This window comes from Oncorhynchus tshawytscha, linkage group LG09 (genome assembly GCF_018296145.1).
Source record: "Oncorhynchus tshawytscha isolate Ot180627B linkage group LG09, Otsh_v2.0, whole genome shotgun sequence".
Taxonomy (NCBI): domain Eukaryota; kingdom Metazoa; phylum Chordata; class Actinopteri; order Salmoniformes; family Salmonidae; genus Oncorhynchus; species Oncorhynchus tshawytscha.
Window position 1 is genome coordinate 71,243,139 of NC_056437.1, and position 17,904 is coordinate 71,261,042.

General features: G+C 41.8%; 1 protein-coding gene across 1 annotated transcript; it reads left to right on the forward strand.

Moving 5' to 3' along the window:
* The first annotated feature begins 9 nt into the window (after positions 1-9).
* LOC112258578 (U3 small nucleolar RNA-associated protein 18 homolog) lies at positions 10-16,152 on the forward strand. The gene is made up of 13 exons (XM_024433022.2): positions 10-400; positions 828-964; positions 2,282-2,377; positions 2,465-2,535; positions 3,549-3,646; positions 5,140-5,265; positions 5,563-5,737; positions 11,977-12,077; positions 12,211-12,301; positions 13,877-14,000; positions 15,165-15,339; positions 15,533-15,675; positions 15,807-16,152. Exons 1-13 carry the CDS (start codon positions 194-196, stop codon positions 15,829-15,831), a joined length of 1,569 nt encoding a protein of 522 aa, XP_024288790.1. The 5' UTR covers positions 10-193; the 3' UTR covers positions 15,832-16,152.
* Positions 16,153-17,904: the final 1,752 nt, after the last annotated feature.

The window sequence follows — 17,904 nt, forward strand, 5'->3', positions numbered from 1 at the left end:
CAGCCACGCGTTGACTTTGCTCACAACTAACACAGCGTTGCAGCCAGCCCATGTGGACAACATTAAACGCATGAGGCATGTTATTGTAAAAGGCTAGCTAGCACATTTATGGGTCTACTGAATCTAGCTAAACTCTAGTGTATTCTGAGACAATTTAGAATTCGTTTCATATGCTAAGGTTTAAACGATAAACATGGACAAAGTCGGTATACACTCTAGAAAGGGGAGAGAGACGATGAAGAGAGTCTCTGAACCAGAGCCTGACTACGAGCAAGAAGTGTTAAAAAGACACAAAAACGCCCAAGCAGTGACTGTTTTAGGCGAAGAAGATGCATCTGTAAAACTTCTTGAATATCTTGTTTTTGGTGCTGAAGATGATCTTGTGGAAAGGCTCGTGGAGGTAGTAATTCATTAGTTACATCTAGGGTGTATTCATTACGCCGGTTCTGTATAGCTTAACGTTTCGTCTGTTACAAAACGTTTTGCAACAACTCCAAACGCTCTTCAACGTGACGTAAAATCTGTTGGGTTCTTAAACGGAAGTTGTAGTTCATTTTAATTTTACGGTTGCCATCCCAACCCGAAAGTTCCGGCGTAATGAATACATCCCTGATTCCATACAGAATGACCCTGCCTGCCAAGGTTCTCAGTGGATTCTGTTGTCACATTGTCAGCATAGCATAGATGTAAATCCCAATATTGATTAATAGTTAGTTACAACCAGGTACTAGACTAATAATCTCCGGTGTCATATCCGTCTGTCACATATCGTTTACTTTTTAGTTTCATTGCAGTCAGTTTTTATCAAATCAATTTCTTGTCAACAGGACAGAGAGGATGGCGGTGCCACACTTCTGGATGATGACGATTCCAGCAAATCCGATGTAGAGGATGAAGCACGGCTGACGGTTCAGACAACCAGGACAGCAGTGTGGGAGGATGATAATGATGATCTGGAGGAAGAGTTAGTACCTGGGACTGCAACGACAATGTCTTATTGTTTCTTTTCAGCATCGTCATGTGCAATGCTTCTCACTTCATGTTACTACATTAGCTGTAGTCATGTAAATCCTAATGTCAATTACATTGATATGTGAATCAAACATTGCTTGTAAGAGCCGTTACCAGTGATATGCATCTTTCTCTTTTGAAGATGAATTGATATGTATCTAGATACATGGGCTCCAGTATGATACAGAAATTAGTGCTTGACTTGGACTGAAATAGGTTCCGGTACTCATTTTGGGTGCCGATACTGTTTTATATTTAGGTGCAGGAGTGCCACAATACCTTTTGAGCTAATATTCTATAAGATGAACAGGAGCTCAAAGCAGTAGAACATATGAGGTGCTGGTCCTCTGCTCCGGTGAGCTCCTACCCCAGTCAAGCACTCACTCGCAGGAATGACACGTTTTAGTTGGCAACGATTTGGTTTGATGAGAAGAACAAATCGATGCGATAAGATTTGGTGCTACAACATTTGTTGCATAAACACATTCATTTTCCCTTCTAAATTAAAATCTGCTGCTGATGGAGCTCATGGGCTGGGCCTCTCTGAGATGGATCTGTTTGAGCTGACCTGTGTGTGTGTGTGTGTGTGTGTAAATGTCTATGGTGTATTTTGTCACCTGAGCTGAGCCATAAGGAAGTCTAGTGGGCATCTACCAACCCACTATCAGATTAGGGGGCTTTTTTTTGCGTAGACAGATTGACAGAAGTGGTAGCAGAAGGTGAATGTTGAACTTTTGTTAAGCCTCGATCACACCTACAGAGTCATTGATCAAAATGGTACCTAGCATCATCTGGGTGTGTGCAACAAAAGTTCAACATTCACCTTCCGGTGTACCAAAATGCAATGGCGCCATCGGTGTGATCGAGGTGTTGTTGGTCAGCGTGCGAAGCAGCAGCGCACAGTTTGAGTAGGCTACTGACATTGCTTGGGGTTGTGTGGCATGCAAAATGACTTGTAGATCAATGACTGTCAACGCAGTTACATGCTTAGTTTGACGCTGAAGGAGAGGACTCAGCAGCTTTCACAAAAGATCAGAGGCATTTTTGGAAGGTAGAAAGAAAGAAAGGAACATGAGCAAAACCTTTTTTTAGTGAACTGACACTTTAAAACGTTTGAATCGATTTTCTGACCGATGCATGATCCATTCAGATCGATTTGTATCTTACACATTTGAACCGGGAACTGATGTGTATCGGTGAGCGGTTACATCCCTAGCAGTTAACGTCACTATGTTTATTCTTCCATGACCTTTCTCTCCCGTTTCTTAAGAGTGGACATGACACACCGGTTCCGTAGAGACCTGACCAAGAGTGACGCAGAGGCCAAGATGTCCAAACAGAAGTTACAGCAGAGGATGAAAGAACAGTAAGTGGATGTTAGTAACACAGCCATGGAGTAAATACCACTGGGATCTGGTGGTTCAAACTCACACTTCCAACACATTTTTGCCAGGTTCCAAAAAGCAATGGGTGGAATGCCGTCCTGGGCAGAGTCAAAAGTCAGGAAAAAGAATAAGAAAAAAGGTAAACTCACATTTTGGTAATCAACATCTATGGTCCATGTAATATGTTATGAGAGATGCCCCTCACTGATGATTACCTACTTGTTATGGGATTTTTTTAATCAATAATGACTAAATGAGGTATACTCCACTATAACTGGCAAGAATTCTACCCTGTCTTGTAGTATTAAATAATGTTTGTTCATTAGGAAGGGGTTATATGGCATGTACCTAGGAAGAAAGGAAAGTATGTGGAGATAAGAGAGGACAGGGAGGGCTCCTCCAGAGTTATGGTGTCTGGGGGAGCCTGGAACTGTCAGCTGAGGGGTTATAAACTGTGGTTAGACTCATGTATGTATGTGCATAGTTTAGGATGGTATAAGAAGGAATGTATTTGTGAAAACTTGAGAGCTCTCGCAAATAAATTGGGATCTGATCAATTGTGAGCTGGGAATTCTGTCTGTTTTATTTAAGACCAGAACTTTACAAACTCTGGGTATCAGACAGATAAATATAATTGGAATTTATGAACACTGATTAAATAATTACATGACACTACTATATAATGATGAGAGGGTATATAGCAGGGTTCCCCCAACTGACTGCCGCGGGCCAAATTTTGGTGATTTTATTTCGCCCTCCAAGTTTTCTGAAGTTATAAAAAAAAAAAAAAGTTTTTAACATAAGACTGTAAAAACACCAAGTCAGCTCCAAGTTATTTAATTTTGTAAATCTGTTCCAAAGTATTCCCACACATAAAAGATACACACTAAGTGTACAAAACATTATGAACACCTACTCTTTTCATGGTATAGACTGTTTGAAATGATTGCTTTAATAACATTGTATATATATGTTTGGGCTTCTTGCGGTCAATTTGAAGTCTACAAATTATTTGTAATTATGTTCCGGCCCCATGACCATCCGCTCAAGAAAAAATTGGCACGCTGCTGAATCTAGTTTATGATCCCTGGTGTATATTGTATACATTTGTGTCTTTTCAATGAAAGATGTGTCTATTTTCAAAAACTAAAGATGACTCTGATGATGAAGATGAGGATGGAGATGACCTGATGAGGAAGACGGGCAACTTTGTTGGCTCATCCGACAGTCTTCCCAAAGGAATCATACGGGTGAGTTCTGTTCTCCTATCATCTCACCACGACTAAATTTGAGATTAAGTTTGAGTAAAACAACCAGCTCTCTCTCTGACTGCAAATGGGGACTCTAACCAGAGTTCTTTAGAGATTTGGGAGTTATAAAACCATGACATTTTCCAGTATTAGATTGTGGTTTTCGCAATCGATATCACAATAGTGGGCTCCCGAGTGGCGCAGCGGTCTAAGGCACTGCATCTCAGTGTCACTGCAGTCCCTGGTTCGAATCCAGGCTGTATCACATCCGGCCGTGATTGGGTGTCCCATAGGGCACCGCACATTTGGCCCAGCGTTGTTCAGGTTTGGCCAGGGTAGGCCATCATTGTAAATAAGAATTTGTTCTTACCTCTTAGCGTCCCCTGAGACGTCTGCGTCCCACCCAGTCATCTGGAAATGCAAATGCGCTACGCCAAATGCTAATAGCACTCGTTAAAACTCAAACGTTCATTAAAACACACATGCAGGGTACTGAATTAAAGCTACACTCGTTGTGAATCTAGCCAACGAGTCAGATTTTTAAAATGCTTTTCGGCGAAAGCATGAGAAGCTATTATCTGATAGCATGCAACACCCCGAAATACCTGAAGGCGACGTAAACAAAAGAATTAGCGTAGCCGGCGCTACACAAATAGCAGAAATAAAATATAAAACATTCATTACCTTTGACGAGCTTCTTTGTTGGCACTCCTATATGTCCCATAAACATCACTATTGGGTCTTTTTTTTCGATTAAATCGGTCCATATATACCCTAAATATCGATCTATGAAAACTGTGTGATCCATAAAAAAACACAGTTTGAAAACGCTACGTCATTTTTTTTAAATCAAAAAAGTCGACGATAAACTTTCACAAAACACTTCGAAATACTTTTGTAATCCAACTTTAGGTATTAGTAAACGTTAATAATCTATCAAATTGATCACGGGGCGATGTGTATTCAATAGCTCCACGTCTTCAAATCATGTTCGGAAATCTCTCTTCCAAAACTTCCTGTCGGAGACCGGATAGAAAGGGGTCTCTCTTCTTCGTTTGACCAAGAAACAACGTCCAGGCAATTGACAAGACTGGCGACATCGTGTGGAAGCTGTAGGACTTACAATCTAAGCCCCATTTAATTTGGTCTCCCATAGACAATACATGCAAGTGGCGCATTTATATTTTTTTCAGTGATCAGTTTTTCTTGCGCTTTTCGATGAGACACGCTCTGTTATAGTCACAGCCGTGATTTAACCAGTTTTAGAAACGTGAGAGTGTTTTCTATCCACACATACTAATCATATGCATATACTATATTCCTGGCATGAGTAGCAGGATGCTGAAATGTTGCGCGATTTTTAACAGAATGATCGAAAAAGTAGGGGGTAGGCTTAACAGGTTTTAACTGACATCCATAGTTAAATAAAATAGAGTATTTTCAACGTCATGTTATAGTACATTTTATGCTGGATGTATTTAACTCTCTTGCAGATGAAGAAGTGCCTAGACGCCAACAACGACCGGCCGTCTGAGGACCGGCTGACCACGGTGCAGTTCCACCCCTCCGCCCAGGTTGTCATGACAGCAGGGCTCGACCAGTCCATCTCTTTGTTCCAGGTATTCATTTTACTCATCAGCTTCAGTCTTCTCTCAGGCATTCTTGTGGCTGTCATCGTGAGACATGGTATAGGGAACGTCATAAACAGGCCAGTTGGGACTATATGCTTTTAATAATATCCTCCAGGTCTTTTGTTTGACCATACAAACTATACGCCCCAAAAAAATACAAACTCTCAATGGACTACCAAAGTAGCCACCCTTTGCCTTGATGACAGCTTCGCACACTAACAGACAAGTTTGTACTTTAATGAATTACCTTCCACCTCACTCTAAATGTCCCTCCTTCCTCTCCAGGTTGATGGGAAGACCAACCCTAAGATTCAGAGTATTCACCTGGAGAAGTTCCCGGTGCACAAGGCCCAGTTCAGCGTGGACGGGGAACAGGTGGTGGCCACCAGTTTCAGGAACAAGCTGTTTTACATATACGACATGATGGAGGGCAAGGTCATCCCAGTCCACACTGTCAGAGGTGAGGAGGAGGAAGCAATGAGGAGTCACTAGAACCCCAAGGCTGTTAGGTAGTAATCTAAAGCATTGGCTGTTAGGTAGTGATCTAACCCGTTGGCTGTTAGGTAGTAATCTAACCCGTTGGCTGTTAGGTAGTAATCTAACCCGTTGGCTGTTAGGTAGTAATCTAACCCGTTGGCTGTTAGGTAGTAATCTAACCCGTTGGCTGTTAGGTAGGGACATAGCCTTTTTATTACTAGGCTTGGGGGGTATTGAGATTGTCAATCCTTCATACCGACCTTGTGCCATCCCAGGATATAAGGCAATACTGGCACTGAACACAAACCCCACTGAGCCTCTGTAAACTGAAGGTTAGCAATGCTAACAAGTACATGTCAAATTTGATACAGTCTCTGACCTAAGTTATTTGCAGGACAGACATCCCCGCTCAAAGTTAAACAAAAAAACACTACTCACAATTTGCTGCACACACAAAAAAAATATTAGACGGCAAGGCTCTTGATCCGGGAGGGCATTCTTTGCTGTTACCAGGAGAAGCTTGTTTTTTGCAAGAAGCTAACCAGCTATATAACTACTGTAAGTTAGCAAACTAAGTGCACAACTGCAGAGTATTTAGCACATTTTAGACGGTTCAATTAATAGTTATAAGATATATTCTAATGGAATTTAATGGCGCCGGATATATATTTTATATTTGAGATTCTTCGAAATAGTCACCCTTTGTCTTGATGACAGCTTTGCACACTCTTGACATTCTCTCAACCAGCTTTGTGAGGTAGTCACCTAGAATGCATTTCAATTAACAGGTGTGCCTTGTTAAATGTTAATTTGTGGAATTCCTTTCCTTAATCCGTTTGAGCCAATCAGTTGTGTTGTGACAAGGTAGGGGTTGTATACAGAAGAGACCTATTTGGTAAAAGACCAAGTCCATATTATGGCAAGAATAATCAAAGAGAAATGACAGTCCATCATTACTTTAAGACATGAAGGTTAGTCAATGCAGAAAATGTCAAGAACTTTGAAAGTTTCTTCAAGTGCAGTCGCAAAAGCCATCAAGCGCTATGATGTAACTGGCTCTCATGAGGACCACCACAGGAAAGGAAGACCCAGTGTTACCTCTGCTGCAGAGGATACGTTCATTATAGTTAACTGTGCCTTAGATTGCAGCCCAAATAAATGATACCTCACAGAGTTCAAGTAACAGACACATCTCAACAACAACTGTTCAGAGGAGACTGCGTGAATCAGGCCTTCATGGTTGAATTGCTGCAATGAAACCACTAGACTTGCTTGGGCCAAGAAACACGAGCAATGGACATTAGACCGGATAAAATCTGTACTTTGGTCTGATGAGTCCAAATTTGAGATGATTGGTTCCAACCGCTGTGTCTTTGAGTCAGAGTAGGTGAACGGATGATCTCCGCATGTGTGGTTCCCACCGTGAAGCATGGAGGTGGTGGTGTGGCAGTGCTTTGCTGGTGATGCTGTCAGTGATTTATTTAGAATTCAAGGCATACTTAACCAGCATGGCTACCACAGCATTCTGCAGTGATACGCCATCCCCATCTGGTTTGCGTTTAGTGGGACTATCATTTTTTTTCAACAGGACAATGACCTAACACACCTCCAGGCTGTGTAAGGGCTATTTGACCAAGAAGGAGAGTGATGGAGTGCTGCATCAGATGACCTGGCCTCCACAATCACCCGACCTCAACCCAATTGAGATGGTTTGGGATGATTTGGACCGTAGAGTGAAGGAAAAGCAGCCAACAAGTGCTCAGCATATGTGGTAACTCCGTCAATACTGTTGGAAAATCATTCAAGGTGAAGCTGGTTGAGAGAATGTCAAGAGTGTGCAAAGCTGTCATCAAGACAAAGGGTGGCTACTTTGAAGAATCAAAAATATATTTGGATTTGTTTACACATTTTGGGGTTCCTACATGATTCCATATGTTATTTTATAGTTTTATGCCTTCTCTATTCAACTATGATGAAAATAGTAAAAAATAATAAACCCTTGAATGAGTTGGTGTAGGTCGGGGTGCCTTGTAAGAATCCGACAGCGAGTGGATCAGTCCTATTAGCCAACATGCAATTATTGGATAATAAACTCCGATCAAGACTATCCTACCAACGGGACATTAAAAACTGTAATATCTTGTGTTTCACAAGTCGTGGCTGAACGACGGCATGGATAACATACAGCTGGCTGGGTTTTCCGTGCAAGGGGTGGCAGTCTGTGTCTATTTGTCAATAACAGCTGGTGCACAAATTCTGATATTAACTAAGTCTCAAGGTTTAGTTCGCCTGAGGTAGAGTATCTCATGTTAAGCTTTAGACCACACTATTTATTTAGCTGTCTATTTACCGCTACAAACCGATGCTGGCACTAAGATCGCACTCAACGAGCTGTATAAGGCCATAAGAAAATGCTTATCCAGAGGCGGCGCTCCTAGTGGCCGGGGACTTTAATGCAGGGAAACTTAAATCCTTTTGACTTCATTTCTACTAGCATGTGCAACTAGAGGGTAAAAAAAACCTCTAGCCCATCTTTACACCACACACAGAGGCGTGTACAAAGCTCTCCCTCCATTTGGAAAATCTGACCATAATTCAATCCTCCAGATTCCTGCCTACAAGCAAAAACTAAAGCAAGAAGTACCAGTGAATCGCTCAATACGGAAGTGGTCAGATGACGCAGATTCTAAGCGTCAGGACTGTTTTGCTAGCACAGACTAGAATATGTTTTGGGATTCTTCCGATGGCATTGAGTACACAACATCAGTCACTGGCTTCATCAATAAGGGCATCGATGATGTCGTCCACACAGTAACCGTACGTACTGTGGCGGTTTCGGCGCCATAATCTGGTAAAGGCAGGGTTTACACATACAAACACACACCACCAGTCCATGGGAAGGGTTAACACGGTTTATTTTTTCAGGTACCTGCAGGGTTCCTGATATACAAAACTCAATCAAAGTAAATACGTCGTCACCAGTGAAAGGTCCTCCACTCTTGGTCTTTGGGGTTCACTCCTTGTTGAAATCTCCAGTTCCATTATTCCGGTAAACCACTTCCTCCACCGTATGCTCAGTCTCTCCAATAGCCGCCTCCTTGTTCACCTGCCTGGGTCAAAGGAAAGACAAAGAAACAAACCTAGGGCATGGTTAAGTAGAGGCTCATGATTGGATTTATCTGTCTGCCGTTTAGTCTCTAATTACAACTGGAGACAGGTGTGGCTGTTCTACTGCAGTCTGGCAGTTTCCTCTGAGCTGTCCATGGCCCTGGCAGCCAGAAAACAAAGAAACCTTGCAGGCACATAACGTCCATCCACCACACAACCCCTGAAACTGCTACAGTACATAAGCCAAGGATTACAGGCAACATCCGGACTGAGCTAAAGAGTAGAGCTGTCACTTTCAAGGAGTGGGATTCTAACCCAGACGTTTATAAGAAATCCTGCTCTGCCCTACTCCGAACCATCAAACAGGCAAAAAGTCAATACAGGACTAAGATTGAATCTTACTACACTGGCTTCGACGCTCGTCAGATGTGGCAGGGCTTGCAAACTATTACGGACTACAAAGGGAAGCACAGCCGCGAGCTGCCCAGTGACACAAGTGAACCAGACAAGCTAAATGACTTCTATGCGCGCTTCAAGACAAACAACACTGAAGCACGCAAGAGAGCACCAGTTGTTCCGGACGACTGTGTGTTCACGCTCTCCGCAGCTGATGTGAGTAAGACCTTTTTCTTTTATTTTTTTGTTGTTGTTTTTTTTAGTTTTGAATTGTACCCCTTTTTCTCCCCAATTTCATGGTATCCAATTGTTTTAGTAGCTACTATCTTGTCTCATCGCTACAACTCCCGTACGGGCTCGGGAGAGACGAAGGTTAAAAGTCATGCGCCCTCCGATACACAACCCAACCAAGCCGCACTGCTTCTTAACACAGCGCCATTCCAACACGGAAGCCAGCCGCACCAATGTGTCGGAGGAAACACCGTGCACCTGGCAACCTTGGTTAACCTTGGCCCGCCACAGGAGTCGCTGGTGCGCGATGAGACAAGGATTCCCCTACCGGCCAAGCCCTCCCTAACCCCGACGACTCTAGGCCAATTGTGCGTCGCCCCACATACCTCCCGGTCGGTTACGACAGAGCCTGGGCGCGAACCCAGAGTCTCTGATGGCACTGAGTAAGACCTTTAAACATGTCAACATTCACAAGGCCGCAGGGCCAGACGGATTACAAGGATGTGAACTCCGAGCATGCGCTGACCAACTGGCAAGTGTCTTCACTGATCTTTTCAACCAGTCCCTGACCAACATGTTTCAAGCAGGCCACCATAGTTCCTGTGCGCGAGAACACCAAGGTAACCTGCCTAAAATGACTACCGACCCGTAGCACTCACGTCTGTAGCCATGCAGTGCTTTGAAAGGCTGGTCATGGCTCACATCAACAGCATCCTCCCGGATACCCTAGACCCACTCCAATTCACATACCATCCTAACAGATCCACGGATGATGCAATCTCTGTTGCACTCCTCACTGCTTTTTCCCACCTGGACAAAAGTAATGTTGGAATGCTATTCATTGACTACAGCTCAGCGTTCAACACCATATTGCCCTCATCACTAAGCTAAGGACCCTGGGCCTAAACACCTCCCTCTGCAACTGGATCCTAGACTTCCTGACGGGCCTCCCCCAGGTGGTAAGGGTAGGTAACAACAGATCCGCCACGCTGATCCTCGAGGGGCGCGTGCTCAGTCCCCTCGTGTACTCCCTGTTCACCTATGACTGCATGGCCAAGCACGACTCCAACAACATCATTAAGTTTGCCATCGACACAACGTTGGTAGGCCTGATCACTGACAACGATGAGACAGCCTATAGAGAGGTCGCCAGAGACCTGGCAGTGTGGTGCCAGGATAACAACCTCTCCCTCAACATGATCAAGACAAAGGAGATGATCGTGGACTACAGGAAAAGGAGGGTTGAGTACGCCCCCATTCTTATCGACGGGGCTGTAGTGAAGCATGTTGAGAGCTTCAAGTTCCTTGGTGTCCACATCACCAACGAACTGTCATGGTCCAAACACACCAAGACAGAGGGCACAACAAAACCTATTCCCCCCTCAGGAGACTGAAAAGATTTGGCATTGGTCCTCAGATCCTCAAAGTTTTACAGCCGCCTAGTATGGCAACTGCTCAGCCTCCGACCGCAAGGGACTACAAAGGGTAGTGTTTACGGCCCAATACGTCACTGGAGCCAATCTTCCTGCCATCCAGGACCTTACCTGGGAGCATGAGCAGCAGTGTGCAGCGTTTTTCTTTCTGTTTTCCATGAGTTTGCTTACAACTCCAGCACCCGTGGACAGTACCTGGATGTGCGTATGTTCTTCAGCTTTTGTACATTTTACCTTGACAAACCTGGGCCCCGCACATTGACCCTGTACCGGTACCCCCTGTGTTTAGCCTCGTTAGTTATTTTATCGTTGCTCTTTAATTATTTGTAATTTTTCTATTTTATTTGTTGATTTGAGTGAACACTTTTAAGCAATTCACTGCGCATGTGACAAATAACATTTTATTTGATATCTAGCTGGCAAACATTTAGTTGTGTAACAAGGGGAAAGGGAGATACCTAGTCAGTTGTACAACTGAACGTATTCAACTGAAATGTGTCTTACACATTTAACCCAACCCCTTTTAATTCCGAGAGGTGCGGGGTGCTGCCTTAATCGGCATCAACGGCGCCTGGGGAACAGTGGGTTAACTGCCTTACTCGGGGGCAGAACAACAGATTTTTGCCTTGTCAGCTCGGGGATTCGATCCAGCAACCTTTCGGTTACTGGCCCAACTCTCCTACCTGCCAGGCTACCTGCCGCCCCTAGACCACCTGGCACGTGGTGCAAAACATTGAGTGACTCACAAGGCTCCAGTCTCTCATCGGTGTGCTTGTAAACCAAACACCATGTGACTGGGAACTACCGGTAAGCTTCATAATGAAACATTATGTGACCGGGGGAAATGAAGAATGGGAACTGCTTTATCTCCTAACGTATTGCTCAAATGGACTGCAGGTATTTACTTGTTACCGAGCAAATTATTGTGTTCTGTGATTGGTTTAAAGATAAAATCACTGTATATTCTCAGCCAGACTGTTATTTTTTTAAATGGGTAGTGGGTGAGTGACTGGTTGTGTGATTGAGTGCAGTAACAAATATTGTTGTCCCTTAGGTCTGAGGGAACAGAGAGTGAAAGAGTTTGAAGTCTCCCCTGATGGAGAATCCCTCCTTCTCACTGGCACCTCCGGATACCTCCACGTGTTAACAATGAAGGTAGGTGATTGTAGATGGCAAATACCTGGAATACCATGCAACCAAAATGGATCAAAACACAAGACTCCGTTTTGGATCCGGTGCATACATGCATTGCATAAATGTCTGTATATTCTCACTGTTGTTTTTTCAGACTAAGGAGGTAGTGAACAGCATGAAGATCAACGGAAACATTGCAGGAGTGGCTTTCTCCCACGACGGCAGCAAAGTCTTCACCAACTCTGGTGGGTTTTTACCCTCGTCTAAGAAGTCACACAGCCTAGCATCCCAATCACATCCTAAAACCTTTTTTAGTTGATTTTAGTTAAAGCTGCAATATGTGACGTTTTGGGCGAGCTGACCAAATTCACATAGAAATGTGAGTTATAGATCTGTCATTCTCTTTGGAAGCAGTAGATTTGTTGTATGTGTGATATTTCTATGCTTTTACTTTTGGTTTTGTACAGCTTCAAACAAGCTTCAAACAATATTTTTGTTTGGAAAATATATTTAACAGAGGTGCAATGATTCTCAGTGGTCCTAGTCGGTCACCAAACATTTCTGTAAAAAAACAACAACGATAAATCCTTGTGTCCCTATTATTTTGTATTTGTTTTGTGCTGTTGGTGGTAGGTACACTTGATTCAGCAGCCCTAACACTGGGAAGGCAAAGTGTTCCCATTTTGAAAAATATCATGTGTCTGAAGGTAGAACTCCACTTACCCGGCAGGCCCAAAGAGCAAATCAAGTGCACCTACAGGCCTACCTCTGGCCAATCAGATAGCTCAGATCACTGTGTATGCACAGTTTCTTCAAGCCATAGACGGTAAAAAGAAGCCTCGAGCGCACAGCAAAGTTGATACTGAGATTTCAAAACTTTTAAAACCATGACTGTTTTTTATCAGTAAGTTCATGTTGAAGTTGTTATTCAGCACTGTCAATACGCATTCTCCCTACATCCACTCACACTGCAAGCAGTATAGCAAAGTGTTATTAGCGGTGTGCCTCTTTTTTTTATATAGAGTAATATTTCACTAACTGGCCATGGGATAAACAACATGAATTGGTTGAGGCAGAAATGAGTTTTACCACTGCTCTCTCCTTCCCCTCAGACTGACCATCAGATGCAGGTCATCAGTCCAGTAAAATAAATAAAAGCAAATGATTATGCTCACTCAGCTGTGCCTCAAGTAATACAGCAAATGATCTATTGCCAGTGTGATCATATACCTACAATTTTGAAATATAATTTCAAAATGGTCTGAGAAGAACAACATTAGCAGGGCAATTCAAGCATAGCCAATATGCAGTGATAAAGTATTGGGCATATTTTATTTTGACCTTTTATTTAACTAGGCAAGTCAGTTAAGAACAAATTCTTATTTTCAATGACGGCCTAGGAACAGTGGGTTAACTGCCTTGTTCAGAACGACAGATTTTTACCTTGTCAGCTCGGGGATTTGATCTGGCAACTTTTCGGTTACTAGTCCAACGATCTAACCTCTAGGCTACCTGCCACCCCAAAATATAGCCTACTACAAACCTAATTGCTACAGAACAGTTTTTAATAGGTTAATGGTTCAGGCTTTTGTTTTTTGTCATGTTTCAAAATAAAATAAAAATCTGAGCGGTAGATCTTGGCTTGTATTTTGACTCAAGGTGACCACTGCCCTGGTGATCTCTGCTTGTTTTGTCACAAACTGAAATTAGGTGAACTATTAGCATTTTAGCAAAAATAAATGGCAGATTGAATTCTGCATATTGCACCTTTAAAGCTGTACATGGGTACCTGTATGTACTAAACCTTTTTGATGTTGCAGAGGAGGGTGAGGTGTATATATGGGACATGAGGAGCAGTAAATGCCTGAACAGGTTCACAGATGATGGCTGTGTGAGTGGGACCTCCATGGCTGCATCCAAGAACGGACAGTATCTGGCCTGCGGGTGAGTCAGCCATTTTGTTTTCAACATTTTTCGCGTCATTTTGTGACATAAGGTTGTTGGTGGGTAGCTCATTTATTCATTCTACCATTTCCTTGCTGATATGATTCAGCAGCAATTGTGATCAAACCATTGCAATGTTTGTGTATTGTCCTGTTTGTCTTGCTTCAGATGTCTTTTTTTTTTGTTTGTTTTTACGTATGATTCTGCCACAAAACCTTCAGGATAGTTGGGTCGTTCCACCAATTAGGTGTCTTTTTTTAAGAAGTGTACCAGATGTTAATATTCTGTCATAAAGAGCACGTTCAACTTAATAAAAAACATGTTTTCCCACTTTAAGCGTTTAAATAAAACAATTATAGTTAGTGCCAAATAAAGTAACAGGGTAGACGATTTCATCTTTAATCAGCCGTACATTTCCTCGTGACAGGGGGAATGGAATCTTGTTTTGTGCAACAGGAAGTGTTCATTAAATGCAAGCTTCACAAAAGAACATTAGTTAACATGTCTAGCCTGTCTATCCATGGGTAACAGGGTTGACATGTTATGCTCGATCCGCTCAGTTTTCCACCACAAAACACCATAAAATGGCCAAAAAGAGTAGAACCATCTCACCTGCTTTTATTCCGATTTGACTATTAGGTGTTCTATGTTTTTTTTTTTTTGGGGGGGGTATTTTAAAAGGAATAGTTTCACTATATTAAAACGAGAATTCAGTTCAAGTATCGTGGTTGATCTTAAAATGAAGGACAGATGTAAATGAATCACATTAAATAAATTATCTTCAGAAGGATAACAAAATAGTGTTGTAGAATGATGGTGAAACTTGAAGAAATGTTTGGGTTAAGTGGGTTAAAGTCTTCCTAGAGGTGACACATGGTTGACAGAGGGACATGTCAAAATGCAGAATTTTTGGCACGTCAGCGAGTCTATATTCATATAAAAAAACAGATTTATTGAATTCTCCATGTGGTCTAAATTAAATGGCACCTAATTTAATATAACAGGCTTTTAAAATGTAATACTTGTGCACAATTTCTACTTAAAATATCAAAGGGGTGCAAAAGGCACCCATTTTGTGGAAAAACCCAATTATATTTTTTCATATAGTATACCTGTAGCAGACAAGTTTTTCACATTCTTTTTCTACCGTTTCTATTATCTCAGGTCAGCGGCAGGTGTGGTGAACGTGTACTCCCAGGAGGAGTGTATGCGGCAGAACAACCCAAAGCCTCTGAAGGCCATCATGAACCTGGTGACCTCCGCCACCTTTCTCCGCTTCAACCCCACCTCCGAGATCCTGGCCATCGCCTCCAGGGCTGACGACGAGGCTGCCCGATTGGTCAGTCTCTCTCTCTCACACAACTAATGTTGTCTTTGTCATCATTACAGCTACACCTGGTCTCTTGTAAATAAGAGGTTTTATCGCAGCATGACTTGGGTAGTAATAAAGTTTGAATTGATTTAAAATGAAGCAAAACCATGTCACTCTTTCACTGTCATCAAGTGTCATGTGTCTACCCTTCTCATTTCAGGTTCATATCCCCAGCTTCACAGTGTTCTCCAACTTCCCCATGTTCCAGAGGAAAACCATATACAGAGCCCACCGCATGGACTTCTCCCCAAACAGCGGCTTCTTCTCCCTGGCCAACAACAAGGGCCATGCCCCTCTCTTCAGGTGAGTCTCTTGTTTTTCCTTTTTTTTTTTTTTCTCGGACTGCAGAAAATAAAAAAAATCATCATTGATACAAATAAATAAACAAAATATTAGAATTATAATCTGGTTTATTTTTCTCAACTACATTTCAGGTTGTTGCATTACAAAAACTTTTGATGAAGAGCATCCCAAGCAGGCTCGTAATCAACATCAAGACACCAAGCTCCCTCAATACAACTACCATTGTCTTCAAGAAGATATTTTACAATGAAAAGGACTTGAATTGAGATATCGGTTATTCTTATTACATCTATGAAAGTGTCACAGCAAGATACCATGTCTTCGTTATCCTGTTTTTTCCCCCCTTTCAAATTTGAGTAATTACATTTTTTTAAAGTGTTCTGTTTTCAAAATGCACATCCTGTATATTTCTTTCTGTCTATTTTAGGGTTTTACAAATGTTTGTCTAATGGATAAAATACAACTTCATTTCCTTGATACTTGGCTATTTTTTTTCTTTATGTTTCTAGATATATTGGCGAACAATAACATGATAGATTGACTATAATGCTTAAACTAGTATAGAAAAGCTGTCAAACTTGTATGCACTTTAGCCCCATTAGTCTATTCTCTGTTGCCCTGAGAATCTGTTTGCTACCACTGTGAATTCCATCTTGACTAAAGCTGATAGTGTTAATTCCGCATTTTGTTGTTTACAGCCTAAATTCTAAATGGATTTTTTTATTCTCGCCAATCTACACACAATACCCCATAATGACAAAGTGAAAACATGTTTTTGAAATTTTTGCAAATGTATTGAAAATTCAATGCAGCAAAATCTAATTTACATAAGTACTCTGAGTAGAGCTGGACCTCTGACCAAACTGAGGAAAAAAGTCAAGGGGTATGAATACTTTCTGAAGGAACAGCCTATCTGACCCCGTTTATCAGCAGAACAAGACCAAGGCCAGAAAGGCACATCAGAAAGTGAAGCTAATATCAACCCTTACTTTGCATTCATGCTTACATTATGGCTCAAGAACAGTTTGCTTGATGGTGCTATTCGCACTGTGAAATTGCCTGCTTTTTTTATTTTTATTTTTTTACTACACCGAAGGGACCTACCTCCCTGCTGAGCCACAGCTTTGAGAGAAACACCTACACATACACCTACAGACCCCAAATGAATGACAGTCACAGCACCATGTGTTACATACTTTAGATCCTCCTTTATGACGTCAAGTCAGGATAGGCAGCATTCCAACACCTACATTTCTCATTAGTAAAAGCACTGTGTCCTCCCCAAGGCGTCGTTGTCGTTTGTATCTGCATTCAGCCAAATCATATCTCTCCTTGTGTTTAAGTGCGTTTTTATCACATTTATTATTTTGGTCTGTCCTGAGGTATTTCTGTAATATAATAGGCTGGAGAAATGTCTTTATGATGAATGAACCTTAACACCAAACAAACAAAAGTGTTTTCCCCTGTAGTCCCCCTAATGCAGAAACTAACAGAAACTATAACGGGTGGGAAGTACTGAAACAAATAATGAGCCTCATCAGCATTTTACTTTGTTTTTGTTCTCATGAGGGTGTCTTGAGAGTCAATAAATATATTTGCCCTGCAGGTCAGACATGGAACATAGCTGCAATTGTGAAATGAATGGTAATTTGTGTAAATATAGGTTTAGGATCAACACAGATTCTGTCTATTCTCTGGTCTGTCTGACTAAATTACAGATTGCGATTTCAGCAGCAGGTTGCAGCTGTGTAGTTGGTGAATCTCTGAAAATAATCACAAACTCCTTGATCTGTCTCTTATGAATATATGTGCTAGTAGCAAAATGATCTACAATATTTAGCAATATCTTCTTACACAGTATGTCTCTTTTTCACACGCATGTTAGAAATACAGTGCCTTTAAAAAGTATTCACACCCCTTGACTTTTTCCACATTTTGTTGTGTTACAAAGTGGGATTAAAAATGATTTAATTGTCATATTTTGTCAATGATCTACACAAAATATACTCTAACTGGCACAAAAATTCAACTTTTTTATATTAATGGAAAAGAAAATACTAATATATTTTGATTAGGTAAGTATTCATCCCCCTGAGTCGATGCATGTTAGAATCAACTTTGGCAGCGATTACAGCTCTGAGTCTTTCTGGGTAAGTCTCTTAAGAGCTTTACAAAGCTTTACAAACCAGGATTGTACAATATTTGCCCATTTATTCTTTTAAAAATTAT